Below are 15,662 nucleotides of genomic sequence, written 5' to 3'. Positions count from 1 at the left end.
TGAAAAAAACACTCAGATTTGTGATGAAACAAGTCATAACTTTTGCACCATGATAATGTGCTTGCTCATACTTCATTGCTTGTTTGTCAATTTTTAGCCAAAAACAACACTGTAATAGTACCCCAGGCACCATATTCACCAGACATGGCCCCATGTGACTTTTTTCTATTCCAAAAAATAAAGAGAACCTTAAAGGGCCATCATTTTACAAACATAGATGAGATTAAAAACGAACAGCTAGCTAAACATTATTCCAAAGACTGAGTTCCACAAGTGTTTTGGGGATTGGAAAAAGCGCTGGGATAAATGTATAATATCTAATGAGGATTATTTTGAAGGTGATAACATTAATGAAGACAAATAAAAAAATTCATACCAAAAAACAAAAATTCTCATTACGTTTTGAACACACCTCATATATTTATAGTATTTTGAGAATAAATTAGTACATGGTATCACTCATACATGTAAGTTGTAATTAAGACATGCTATGTTGATATTCTAATTACAGTCAAACCTCTCTAATTTGAATCTCAAGGGACCAATTTTTTTTATTTAGGGAGTTTTCTGTTTAGAGAGGTAAAATAATGAAACTCAAAAATTATACAGAAAAATTTCATAATTTAATAAATATTTATGTTAATCTATAATAATACAATACTAAATTACATTAGAAAAGGCAAAATGTGTATATTATGTAAAAAAATTTAAATAAAATGAAATACAGTATAATACCTTTAATTATTTCTTGAAAAAAGTCTGTAATTTATTTATTTTTTTGTTTTCTTCTGGCAGATATGAAAATCAAAGACATTTTCAATCTTCATTAATGCACTAAATAGTTCTAGTTCACTTGAACTTTCAAAGAATGTTCTAAGATTATTTATTGCCGATATCACGTCTTTTGCTGTAATTGTAATTTCTACTTGTTCCGTTTCATCTTCTTCATCGGAATCCTTATAAATGATTGAATGTGACTTAGATACGATGATATCATCATTGGTTGGAGGAGTAGCACTAACTGCAATATCATCATCAAAATGTTCAAAAAAGTTAAATGAAATTTCATTCATACTAATGTTAAAGTTTTTACAAATTACACTCCAATCTTCTTCTGTAATTGAGAAATGGTCAACAAATTCATCTTGATTTTTTCCGGATGATAATCCACAAGTTTTAAAACAATTAAAAATTGTTTCTAGGAGACATTTCTCCATGCTTTGTCAGGGAAACATGCAGCCTATACACAGTTCTACACGTTTTCCTGCCATCTTCAATACCTGCTATAATTTCACACACAACTTCTCTTCTGTAGTTTTAAAATTTTTTATAATTCCTTAATCAAGGGGTTGGAGTTTTGATGTTGTATTGGCAGGCATAGATTTTACTGTAATGTTCTTCAATGGTGGAATATCATTATGTGCAGTAAGTTATCCATAATTAACAAAATGGTTCGCTTCTGTTTCGTCATATCTTTGTCAAGATTAATTACAGTCATACATACTTTTTTGTTTGCAGCATAAGTAACTGGAAGAGATTTTATGTTCTTTGAAACACCAAGGTTTGGTAGATTTTCCAAATAAAATAAGTATGTTTTTCTGTACCCATCATGTTAGCAATAAGTTACAAGGTAATTCTCTCTTTACTGTTCTTTCCAACGTGACATTTTTCATTTTTAAAAGCCAGAGTAGGATCTGGAAGATATTTATAAAATAGTTCGGTTTTATCAGTATTAAAAATATTTTGTGGTTCATAGTCTTTTAACAAGGAGATTAACTGTTGTTTCCACGATTTGCATACATTTTTGCGAACACAAGCACTTTCACCGCTAACTTTATAGAACACAATACCATGTCTTTTTTGGAATTTTTCTAACCAACCATTGCTCACTTCAAATTCTTTATGTCCCAACACCTCTGCAAACATTTGTGCTTTTTCTTTGATGATTGGACCCCTAACTGACAGTATTATCTCTACATTGTTTGAATCATTTTATCACACATTTATCAATATCAGCGAATTCTACCTCTCTTCTTCTTTGCAGTCCACATTCGAAGAATATTCTTGTGAAAGGATCGAATTTTCATTTTTTTAAATTTTTGATAAAATGTTTGACAGAATTCCAAATTTGTGAGCAATGTCTTTTTTGTTATCGTTTTTAACTGTTTCATAATCTTTATTCTATCACCAACAGATAATGCTTTATATTTCCGCTATACGCTCATTATAAAACGCAGCTATTAAAATTGTACAGTAGGCCAATGTATCAAAGTTTAAACAAAAAGGGGCGAGAAGACACAAAAATGTAAGTAATCAAATCATAAATTTTAAAATGAAATAAAACTTGAATTCCGTGAGAAAAACTAGTGCACTGTGTAAATGTAAATTGTAAAGCAAAATTAGTAATGACAATTTTTATGTTAACTACATAAAATCAAACTGTAGTAAAACCATAAAACTGTACAACCATAAGTAGTATATTGTATAACCATAATGTAAAACCATACTGTAGTAAAATGTGACTCATTATGTTATGCATAACCTGCTGTGAGGAATAAGACAAGATGTTACTCATCACACAGTGGCACCATGCACATAGTTTTGTTATAAACTACTCCGGCGATGGAAATAGAGAAGTCGGAAGTTGTTTAACATTAGGCATACAGTACCAGATAAAATTCATAGTATACACTAATGATTGCTATACACTATCAAACTCAACTTGCTTCTTTGGAAGTCGTGTATAGTATGTAAATTCTTTATTGAAAATGTTTAAAAAAATGTTTTCATCAAAGAAATAATATGTATATAAAGTCTTGAAAATTTTTGAATAAAGGTGATTTAATTCAATTTAAAGAGGATTTTTCAAGGGGACAATGTAAATATTCAATTTAGGGAGATATTCGAATTAAGGAGGTTCAGTTTAGGGAGGTTTGACTGTATATATAATCCTGTAACAAACAATAAACATCTAATAATATTAAACAAATTAAATTCCTATAATGAAAATTTAAAACTCACATTTGAAATAGATAATAGTAGAATGGTAAATTATTTAGATGTCAATATCGAAATGAAGAACATCCAAATTAAAACATCAGCATATAGAAATCTACATCTAATAATATAACAATTCAAAACAATTAAATCTCCCTAGGTCTCATAAAATTAACACTTATACAAATACGATTAATAAAGGAATCAACAAATAACAAATAATAACAAAGAAAAGTTAAATAATGAAATAAGCATAATAAGAAATATATCAGTTGAAAATGGATATGATACTACTTTAATAATATTTTTAAAATCTGATGTGGACACACATGACTTCCTTGCCTATTAAATTACATAAATATTTTATATATTTGTATTATTTAATACATTTTTCCCTTAAAACAGCAAAATGAATTGAAAAGCTCTGAATGAGGGCTATTACTGTAGTTAAGAGTTCAATTTTTTTTTTGATTTTGGGCTTTTTTGGACACTTTCGGTCCAGTCAATTGCAATACTTCCTTTAGTTCCTTGTATGAAGTAAAAAAAGTATTGTGATCGTGAAAAATTTCGGTTTTCAGATTTCAACGGAAATATCCATTTTGACTAGTTTCAGCATGACGTCTCTACGTACTTACATATGTATCTCACATAACTCTAAAACAATTAGCCGTAGGAGGTTGAAATTATGGATTTAAGACTGTTGTAACATCTAGTTGTACACCTCCCCATCTGATTGCAATCAATTGGGCCAAAAGTGTTCAAAAAAGCCCAAAATTGGAATTTTTCTTAACTGCAGTAATAAGCCCTCATTGAGAGCTTTTCAACAATATATCATAAGTGGTACTTATTTTCATTGGTCCCAGTTATAGCCAAATAAAAGTTTAATTAATGAAACATTTGGGTCTTACAAGAGGAAGGCACATTGTTCAAATTCGACTTCATCTCCTTTTTTTTAACTTTTTTTAAATTTAATACATTAATTTATTAATAATTATTAACCTCTGATTGTAAAAAAAATTTATAATAAATAATAATTCAATAATAACAATAAAAAAAAAGAATATGAAAAAATATCAGAAGTTATTAATGAAATAAAATTTTATGTACTTTTCACTTAAAAAAAAAAAATGTGTATATGTAATTTAATAGGCATACAAGGAAGACATTTTATGTCCACATCATTTTTTTTTTTTGTTATTGAATTATTATTTATTGTAAACATTTTTTTTCAATCAGAGGTTAATAATTATTAATAAATCAATATATTTAAATTAAAAAAAAAAGGAAATGAAGTCAGATTCGAAATGATGTGCCTTCCCCTTGTAAGATCCAAATATTTCATTAATTAAATTTTTATTTAATTTTATTTTATTAAAGTTCAAAATCCAAATGTTTTGGATTTTGGGCTTTTCTAAACACTTTTGGACCAGTCAATTGCAATCAAAAGGGGAGGTGCACAACTAGATGTTTCAAAAGTCCTAAATCCAAAATTTCAACATCGTAAGCGAATTGTTTTTGAGTTATGAGAGATACATAGATATGTAGAGATGTCACACCGAAACTAGTCACAATGGATTCAGGGATGGTCAAAATTCATATTTTCATTGAAATTTGAAAATCAAAATTTTTCGCGACTACAATACTTCCTTGTTGTACAAACTATCAAAACACAATAACAAAATAACTATCTGGCAATCAATACATACTAAACCACAAAAGGTGAAAAAATATATATAAAGTATTAATCATTGAAAACATTACTAAAACTTACAATAAAGAAATATTTAAACCATCATACAAACCTAATAAGCATAAAATAAAATACTTAAAAAACATAACTTATATAATAAAATAAACAATCTTTGTGGAAGTTATAAAATTAAATGTAATGATTGTGATGGTATTTACATATGAAAACAAATGAATCCTTTAAACTAGATTTCTTAAACATTGTAGAAATTATAAAAATAATAAATTAGTTTATCTAATATGGCAGACCGTCTATTAAATATTCTTCTATTTCTGATATAAAAAAAAGATTAGAAATATTAGAAATTAATAAAGATGACACAAAATTAAATATATTGGAAAAACTTTACATGTATAAATAAAAACAAAATTTCAATTTGGTAGATCATCAGACAGTGTTTGAGGGAGATGGTCTTATAAAAACAGCAATAAATAGCAGCACTTGTTTAAATTAATACATAATTTTCATTATTTTAATAATTTTGTTTTTAAATTGTTATTATGCAATAAAAGAATTATTTCAATCATGACTGAGGATGTGAGATCCCACGAAAGTACTTTCATGAAAAATTAAGGTAAAATATGTCTTATCTCAATATTCTGTACTTGGTTGTTCATTTAATAGAATTAAACAAATTAAACAGTACACAGAAATAATACAAATTTTAAAAGAATTAATTTCGGTAAAATCATATATAGTTATGTTATACTCCCGTACAGAAAATAACAAATTCCAAACTACAAATTCATGCAGCCGGTTGCTGTTTTAAAGTCAGAACAAAATGTTTTAACACAACTGCCAAACTCATTCTATATACCACAGAACAGGGTATAATTTTATTATAAATAATTTTTTGAATAGAAGACAATTTGAAACTTCATTTTCATATGAGTGGCTTTATTATTTTTGTTAAAACATTTTAATACATCACCCAATAATTGACGATAATAATGAAATAATTACTTTTTGAAAATCCCTAATTACACATTAATTGGCTGAACTATGCATACCATGACTGAGGGAATAATAATTGAGATTTGAAATATTAAAAATTAAGAAGAATATGTGATTGATGTAATGACTGTAATGGAATGTCTTCTTTGGTTTTTGAAGAAATATAGAAGAATTTCAACTTTGAATCTTGTAATAGTCATGATCATTAATTGATTTTCATTAAAGTTTATTCGAAAACTTTATGCAAACTACCACAAATTATTGGAAATTATTTTTATTAATTAATGGATTAAAATGGAAATGTTAAAAGAAACTGTACATAAAAGAAATTTCTATGGTAAACTAATTTTACGGTCATATTTACTAGACTGATGATTTGTCGTGCGTGTGGGGGAAACAATTTCCTCCACCAGAGAAATAGCCGCTGGAGTTCCCCAAGGAGCAGTGCTTTCTCCTTTCTTGTACACTTTGTACATAAATGATATGCCACTGTCGGAAGGGGTAAAAACGGAACTTTATGCAGACGACACGGCATATTTCTACGAATCCATAAATGTGGATTACGCGGTTCGGAGGTTCCAAAGGCAACTGGACTTAGTGGAGCCATGGCTCGAAATGGAAAATCAGGGTCAATGGTGAAAAATCGGTGGCCGTGATGTTCACATACAAGACACGTGCACCGGTAAGGCAACTGGAAATCTCAGGGGAGAAAATCCCTTTCAAGAAAACAGTTAAGTACCTGGGAGTAGTCTTGGACAGGCGGCTTACCTTCGGGGAACATGTTAACTGTGTGTGTGACCCAGAGGGCTAAGGCTGCCAGAACCTCACTATACCCAATACTGAACAGTGCCAGCCCATACCCACTGGCAACTAAACTACTCATTTTTCGGCTGTACGTACTGCCGATTCTGACATATGCTTACCCAACATGGGGGGCATTGTTGATTTCCATGCTTCAAAACAAGATTGAGGCCGTCCAAAATATAGCGTTGCGGACGATATTTGGAGCTCCGTGGTTCATCAGAAACGCCACTGTCCGATACGACGCGAGATTTCAATCCATGTCTGAAGTGGGGGTGGCGCATGCGCGCAGACTGTTCGGGAGAGCAGCTGTGTTCGAACATAGTCATCTTCGGGACATCTGCCGAGAGGACCCAACTCCAGCAGGTGTAAGGAAGCGGTCTCACACCGTATTGAACGAGCCACCATGATGGTGCGATGCAGGAGCCGAGGATCGACAAACCAGGCTTAGGGGCCTCTGTATTGCGTGAGTTACAAACGGAATAACGCGTTAGAAACGTTTTCGGCATCGCGAGTGACAAATTTGAATTAAAAAACCAAATAAAGGAGCTGTAGTGTCTCGTTGAGAGACAATGAAAGGCGGTAAGTTGTTTTTTTTTTTCAGATTAAACAAAACAACTACCGACTGACAACTCTGCAAATTTGGAGCCTTGCCACAATGCTGACAGAGGTAATGAATCGAATAAATGTAGTTTGGCATCGGGAATGCGCGTTTTTTTTTTTCTTTTTGCATGAGAGATTTGTGCCCCCTTGGTCTTGGTCTATGTTTGACGCCCACCGACAGAGGTTGGGGAAATACCTTTCCTTTTTAACCTGTCATCCCAAAATAAAATAAAAATAACAATAAATCTTCCTTTTTTTTCATGTGTGCATGTTCTGTTTCTTATGTTTATAAGAAACAATTCTGATTTAATTGCTGATTTGAGCAATTGCTGATTTAATTTAAGTTATGTTGTGGGTGTGCCACCACAGCCAACATAACTGGTTTCTTCACTGCGGCCACGCGGTCCCCCCCAAACCCTTTCCGGACACATGTGTGTCTGGAAGATAAATATTATTTTGTGTAAAAGAAAAAATAATTACTTTTTACTTCTTCAACAAAAGGCGATCGCCGGTCCCAAACCGCGATCGCGAATCTGTTTTATCAAAATTGTAATTTCCTTTCCCTTCAAGAAAGAAGAAGAGGGAACGAGCCCAGTAGTCACCTGCCCAGCGGCCACCGACAGCATAGAAGAACGAAGAAAGAAGAAACCTGCACTTTCCTCTGTTCAGCCCTTCAGGGCCACGGGAATATCAAGGTTAATGGTATGTAACTTCGGTTACTACCAAGTCTCGGAAAGTGCAGAACGAAGAGGTCATCTGTAGAAGAAGATGAAGAAGAAAGAAGACCCTCTACGCGACCCGACGTCACGAAAAGGAGTCTGGAAAAGAGCCCAGCAGAGATGCATCGTGAAGGGCAGCCATTAAAGAAGTGAATGAAGATCTTCTCCTATCCATTCCTAAAAATACTTACAATTAAATAACTTAAATTAAATCAGCAATTGCGACTCACTCCGGAGAAGGGGACGCATTGCTCCCTCCAAACAGCTAGTGCCCCGTTGTGACGTATTCCTGCTAGCCTATGAAGCGTTAGCACCGAAAGGACCTCAGTGGACGGTATGAAGGGGAATTACATCGGGAGAACAGGTTATAAAAGTGTAGTCTCCTGCAGTCGGACCCAGAAATGGATTTTGAGTACGCTGGACTCGAACAGATATGGAACGCTATAAAAAATTCCGTCCATAAAACTAAAAGAAATCTTTAAACTCATACCCGGCACTAAAATAAACCCTTAAATGCCCAATTAACAGAATCATACAGCAGCAAGAGACACTGTCCAAGCTCTGCAATTTGAAGGGAGAAATTTGTGAAACTTCCGCCACTTTTGCGTTCCGTTCCGTTCCAAACTAATTATAAAATCATAATTCATAAGTCATGACATCCAATAAATAGCTAAATAGTAGTTGATATAGACAAAAACAATTTAGGGTCTTACAATGAGAATATTTCTGGAAATAGTCTTAAGTATTTAAAATCCAATTCACAAATTTTAAGGCATCCAAACATGAAAACTGTATAAAAATTCAATTACATTCCTATTTCTGAAACTTATATCATTATTTAATTTTGGACTAATTATATTTTATTTTTGCTATATTTTTTTATAATTCTTCCTTATTCTTTCATTAAGCTCAACAAAACAGTAGGAGTCTTTTAAAAGAACAGCTTTTTTCTATTTTTTTATTATTTTAATAAATGATAAAAATCATTATGAAAATAGTATACACAATTTAAAGATGATTTAAAAGTTTCCTAACCTCACACAAAAACACTTATTATTAAATTTTATATCACTAAAATTATATTACAGTACTATCATATCTTAGAGGAGGATCTCAGATGGTCTGGTTAATCAGAATTGAAGAAAGCAGAATGCAGTGAAAATGAAATTGATTAGACAATGCAAAATTATTGATCAACAGACGGATTTACAATGATAATTTCAGAAATAATACATTAAAATGGTAACGAATCTAGAGAATGTCTGACCGCTAATGAAAACTAAACAGATATTCAGAAAATTAAATTCATATTAGAAAGCAACAAAATTGACAATATAAATGAAAAAAATTCTTTAATTTGAACACATATACTAGAATGCTGTTAGTTTATATCCTTGTGCCGAAATTACATATTTTTGGATTTTGTCATTTACATAAGTAGGTCACACACACACACCTTTTGTGAAATTATTCACTGTGATGGTGGAAAATAGTATCATACACCTGATGCATAAAATCATATGAACAAGTCTATTGTATGATAACATTGATTACCACATACGTGTTTTCCTGGCTCAGAGGTTACTTTTTTATTACAAATACAGACAGATAATGATAAAAATAAATAAATAAATAAAATGTATATAGCTGTAAGTATATTTTGAAAGAAATGTAGTTATAGGCCCTTTTTCTTTCCAAATACATAATGAATAAGTCATAAGTTTACAAAACTGAATAATTCATACACATATTATATAAAGAATAATTTGAAAATTTTATGTAATAAGACAGTTTGAGTTATGTTAATTATGCATAAAAACATTTTCCCCAGGCCAAAGGATATTTTTTTATACTGTATAATAAAATAATATCCTATAAATCTTGTTTTTATTTGAATACATGCTATGCTACTTCTATTATAAAGCTTCATTGATTATACTTTAAACAAATACATGAAGTAATTTTAACTCCTAATAATAATGGAATTAAGATTAAAAAAATTGTAGCATTGGAAGTAGAAAAGGTACACCTCACATTAACCAAGTTCAACCTATCAAAAAATAGGTTGAAGGTAAACAGCCTACAATAATAATTTTCTAAATCAATATTATTTTATACTCAAAACTCAATAACCATAACAAAATTATCATCTGATTATATTATAAGAAGGCACCTTTAAAAAAAAAGAAAGAATGACCCTGCTTTTTAAAGCAAGTACTATGTAATAAATTTGTTACAGATAAATCACAGTAAACTCATTATCAAATCCAAAATTTAAAAACCTACATTAAGTTATAAGACATCATAGCAAGTAAAATAAAAACCAAGATGTAATATTACTTCAGTTTGATGTTGAATTTATTTCATTGGAGATTTTTAAAAATGTAAAGAGAAATGGAGAAATATGCATCCAAAAAAATAAATAATAAAATAAAAATCATATAAAATAAAATAATCAATTAAATTTTTTTAACAATTAAAAAAAATATTAAAAAAAACACATCAGACTAAGAAAATATATATATATATATATATATATAAAGTTATTATTGATTCACTTTCTTCTGATATTAAAAAAGCCATAGAAAAAGTACATAAAAACAACAAACTGTATTTTTTTAAAATTGAACCTACTGAATGCTAAATTGTAACTATATTCATAATTTGGTCTAAATGTAGTCAATGATAGAGAAATACTGAGACCAGTTTTTTGCTGATATGCCAAGTGGGAAGACTTATATGGAGCCTCTCATATATGGAGACTCCTTATATGGAGCCAAGGGGCAACAGGAATTATTGTAGTTATAGCTGAATTACTGTAGTTGCAACAGGAAGAAGTTAATTTATAATAAAAAAGTTGTATGTGCTATAATATAACAAAAAGGTTCCATTAAACATAAGTTCATTAATTATAAATAGAATTCTATTAGAAATAAAGAATTTCCATTATGAACTCACATCATGTAGAGGATATGCTGCTGAGTAGACACTTTCAACAATAAGACGTTGTATACCCACAGCTGAAACAGCTGATGGATCATCACTAAACCTCTGTCTTTCTAAAATGAAGTCTACAATTATAGTTCGTACTGGACCATCAAAGAAATCTTCAGCATCTTCATCAAATCTAAAATAAAAAAATTTTTATCATACAATAATACTTAACATGATAAAATATAGGTATTAATAGGAGTGACAAAAAACAATATCTTAAATAATTAATCAGTGAACATAATGAAATGTAAACAGTAAGGAGAAGACCAAGAAAAAAGAGAAGAGGTTTGCAGGTGTTCCGACTACGGCTGAAATAATAAAGGCAAAAGGGTGATCATGTGCCGATCTACTATAACAAGTGAAGTTTAGCATTACTTCAGAGTTTGGAAAAGTCCTCTCAGCTAAGAAGGATCCTGGAGAGGACTTGCAAATATACTTTAAGGTGGAGGGAGAGACTGCAGAGATATTAAAACACACTATCTCTCAGAAGGTCAAGGAATCAATGTGAGACTTGGAGGGAGACAAGGGAGGATAGTTCATTTGTTAGTTAAAAACATAGATGAAGTAGCCATCCAACAAGATAGAAGATGGTATAAGAATGGTGCTAGGAGGTAGCAGAACAGTTAATGTTATCTCCACCAGGTCAGTCTTTGGATCCACAAAAGTAGCGACATTAGCGCTCAGTGGGTAATGTGGTGATCTAATGAAACTGGGTTGTTTGCAGGGTTGCTTTGAGAGCAGAGGAAGAACAATGCTACAGGTGTTGAACCTTAGGGCATCATATGGTTAAGAAGGAAGTTGAGGCAGGTGGTGGACTCTCCAACTGTCAGTATGGCTTTTAGGCAGGAAGGTCCACTATTGATGCCCTGCAGCGAGTAAGCTCCATAGTAAATGAAGCAGTTCTTGGCTCCAGACGCAACAAGAAGGTGCCGATATTGATTCTCCTGGACATTAGGAATGCTTTCAATAGCATTAAGTGGGTGGCAATCATGGAGGAAATTGACAGGAGGAGTATTTTCCCCCTGTGTAAAGAGAGTGATACAGGACTACCTGTCCCAAAGAAAAATCCTGGTTTCAACAGCAGATAGTAAGATAGAGCTCCAAATGGATTGTGGAGTGCTGTAAGATTCCTTACAGCGGAGTGCTGTAAGATTCCTTACAGCACTACATTATGGAACAACATCTATAACGGTTTACTTATCTGGGTTGGCCATAAGGTGTAGAAGTAGTAGGCTTCACTGAAAATGTGACACTGGTTGAGGTGGATAAGGAGGTCCAGCAACTCACAGAGATGAATAGAGCCATAGAAATGGCAAAGCAGTGGCTTGAAGACAATGGACTGAGCCTTGCAGCTGAGAAAACAGAAGTCCTAGTCCCTGCTGAGAGAAGGAGATTCCCTTGCATATAAATTAAGGAGGAAAAACAGACAAACAAGTGAAGTATCTGGGTGATTGGATGAACAAGGAGAGGAAGTTCACCAGATACATGGAGGGAGGAAGTAGCTATAAAGGCTTAAAAGACAGTGAAGGCCTTCTCTAGAGTGACAGCAAATGTACGGTTCGCTGTCATTTAAAAGAAAATTACTAGCTGCAATGGTGTCATTATACTTTATGCAGCATCTGTGTGGTACTGCCCCATCCAGTATGGTAAATGCAGGGATAAGGGAAATAGTGTGCTGAGACAGGTGATGCTCTGGATCGCCTCTGCATGTAGGTCGATGTTCACTTTGTTTTCGTTATTGTAGGGTGCCGCCTATTGGAATAAGGATAATCTGAATGGGTCAAAAGGTAGAGAGGTATCACTAAAGAAGAAGCATATGAAAGGCTGCTCTCAAGGTGGCAGGATAGGTGGGAGTGTGACAGCTGTGTGAAGGTTATCCCAGGTGTAAGGTTATCCCAAGTGTAAGGTTATCGCAGGTGACTTCCTTGTTATCCCAGGTGTAAGAAGATGGATCTGTCGAGAGCAGGAGGGTAGATTTTTGTTTAATTCAGACCACATCTATCTTGTTAAGAAAAAGAGAAGATTGTTCCTACTGCGAGGAGGATTCTGTAAGTCACACATTCTTTGAATGTGGCAGCAGAACTGATAAGAGGCAGTGATGCAATGCGATAGTAATAACATTAAACACCAAAAATCTAATGGATAAGCTCCTGCTTAACAAACCTAATGGCAGGCGATACCCATGAGCAGAAAACCCTGTGCACCATATGGCGGAGGAGAGGCATTAACTTTTTTCTGGGTGGATGAGGAGGGGACAGCATGGGCAAGGAGGGCATCTGTTTTTTTCTTTCTGTTTTCCCAATTGGCCTCGTTTTACCTCCATAAAGCTCTTTTTTCCAGACAAATATTTTTAGTTCTTAGATTTACATTTAACACTAACAGACTTCTTTTCTGCATGAATGCTCTTCTTACTCATCTACTTTTTGTATTTTCATTATTTTATCCATCCTTTGTAATCTTATTACCTAAATAACAAAATACTAAACTTTTGGTATTCTGTTTCCATTTATACACATTCAACTGCTTATTCTCTTTTATATTGCATCTCATCACCTTTGTATTACAATTGCTTATTTTCAAACAGAATTTCTCTCCTGGCAATATATCCATGGCATTCGATATTTATATATTTTTTTTATTTTTTTAACTAATGGATTAATTCCCCACAGAAATTTACAAAGAAGCTTGAATGAGGAAATAGAAAATGTAAATTTGTAGCATATAAAAAATGCCATGCCTGACTGGCATTCAAACCTGGGATCTCCAATGAAAGGCCAAGACGCTGCTGCTCCATCACTTCTGATTATTTCTGCCAAAATAATGTTGTCAGAAAATCTTAAAATTTACTTTCTTAATTTGGATAGGTACTCCATTCTAAAATGTTACTATAAATCTTATACTGTTTTTCCATAAGTACAAAGACAATACACAGACTAAGAGCCTTGCCTAATTATTTTATAAATCGAAGCTTATCTTTTCTTCAACATCTATTCTTATCCTCATCATGTCTACCGTATTTTTGTTTAGATGGTAAATAACTTTTCTTTTTCTACATCTCAGATCAATATTCTAAAAATTTTAAACATTTTACTCTGTTCTATATTATCAAATGCCTTCTCCAAATCTAAAAACGCTAAGTAAGTGGATTTATTCTTTTTAAGTTTACATTCGAGATTATGAGGGGTAAAATAGCCTTAGTTAAATTTGCATTTGTCTAATACACCCTCCATAACAGTATACTATTTATTTTTCAGTAAACTATCCAAGTAAGTGTTATCAATAAATGAAACATTATTAAACTAACAGCACATTAGTTCTCACACTTATCTTTATTATTATTTTTTTTTTTTTTTGTAAGATAACAATTACATATTTTTTATATTTGAGATAGTTCTCTTCGTGATCAAACAAAAACAAACAATAAGAAAATTAAGTTCTACAAATAAAAGAGTCTTACATTAATCAATAAATTATTATTATCTATTTTCTTCAAAATAAACAAGGCTACACAGAAAAACTGAACAAAATACATACATAACCTTTGCCTTTTCATTAATCTATAACAAAACAACAAAGTTAATTGAGTCATAGCCATATTGTATAACCTTTTACAAAACTCTGACAAATCCAAGTTTTAACCTTTCCATTACCACTACCTAAATAAATGAGACTTCACATATAACATATTTGTTTTTAGATACATATAAAAATTTATTGCTGACAAACATAATGTAAAATACATTTTATACTCACAGATAACTTTTATCCTTGCTATATTCAGCACTAGGTTGAAATTTACTTTTTGGGAATATCTTCTCATCAACACTAACCCATTTGAAGAAAGTTTCTGAGAAAAATGATTTAACATCATTCATCAGATCATGTCGTTCTCTAAATAATTCATCTTGTTCTGGTAACTGTAATAAAAAAAATAATACAATACTATACAAATGTGTCTATGTAACTGAGAATTTGTTACAATGTAAGCATTGTATTACAGATTGTTGTTGGTTGTAAAAATAATTAAGAAATTTTGGAAATTTGTAATAAAAAAAAAATATGAATATACTTGAAACATATTATATTCATAAATTTAAACAAAGTATGAAATGATGAACCACTAGATCATATTTGAAGATGTTTTAATTAAAGACATAGTGAGTTATAGCAGTTGGCAACAATGATTATGAATATAATGTTTAACGTTTTAAATTTACATCATTCCAGTAATGGCAGTGGAGTTGTGTTGTCATTACAAATTTGTTGACTGTTAAAGTGTTTATGTTCCTAAATCTTTAAATTTTCTTTAATTTGATGCAATTATAGAATTGTATACAATAGCTGCCACAAAAAGGTGAGCTTGGATGATCAGCCTGCATGTCACTGCTATACCATTGTTCTCTGAAACATTGGCACACCACGATTAGTCAACTCTTAGTAGCATAAACATGATGTTTATGCTACTAAGAGTAGTTGCATCATGCAACTGTTATTTATGAAACAATGTATTTTGGTGTGTTTACAGTATTAAGAAAGCGACAACATGTTTCATATACAAAACAATTATTTTTATTTTATTTTTGTTTCTCTTTTGCTTTCCATGTATAAAAAGTTCAGTTCCGTGGTTCTGCCCGTCGATATGGTTCTTTTGGTGTGTCGTGCATTTTGTTACATACTCAATTAATGTACAATATTATATTTTATAAAAAGTTTTTATTGCGGTTTACAGTTCAATCCTTTTTAAGTAGTTCGTTCACATGCGAATAGCTGTGGATGAATTTGTCTTGTTAAAGGCACAAAATTTTCAACATGAATGATTTCATGAAGAATGAATATTTAGCTGT

At 31.7% G+C, this 15,662-nt stretch overlaps 1 protein-coding gene across 5 annotated transcripts in view; it reads right to left on the bottom strand.

Moving 5' to 3' along the window:
- The window catches only part of LOC142319727 (anoctamin-1-like), a 170,184-nt gene that overhangs the window by 83,717 nt on the left and 70,805 nt on the right, over nt 1-15,662 (bottom strand). For all 5 annotated transcript variants that reach the window (XM_075357347.1, XM_075357330.1, XM_075357365.1 and 2 more), the window contains exons 4-5: nt 14,572-14,735; nt 10,783-10,951 (exon numbers count right to left, since the gene is read on the bottom strand). In XM_075357347.1, the coding sequence (XP_075213462.1) occupies nt 10,783-10,951; nt 14,572-14,735 (333 nt within the window). The remainder of the gene's footprint in view (nt 1-10,782; nt 10,952-14,571; nt 14,736-15,662) is intronic.

This window comes from Lycorma delicatula, chromosome 1 (assembly GCF_047948215.1).
Source record: "Lycorma delicatula isolate Av1 chromosome 1, ASM4794821v1, whole genome shotgun sequence".
NCBI lineage: Eukaryota > Metazoa > Arthropoda > Insecta > Hemiptera > Fulgoridae > Lycorma > Lycorma delicatula.
Note: the sequence above shows the minus strand (reverse complement) of the source record. Positions and strands in the feature narration are given on the sequence as shown.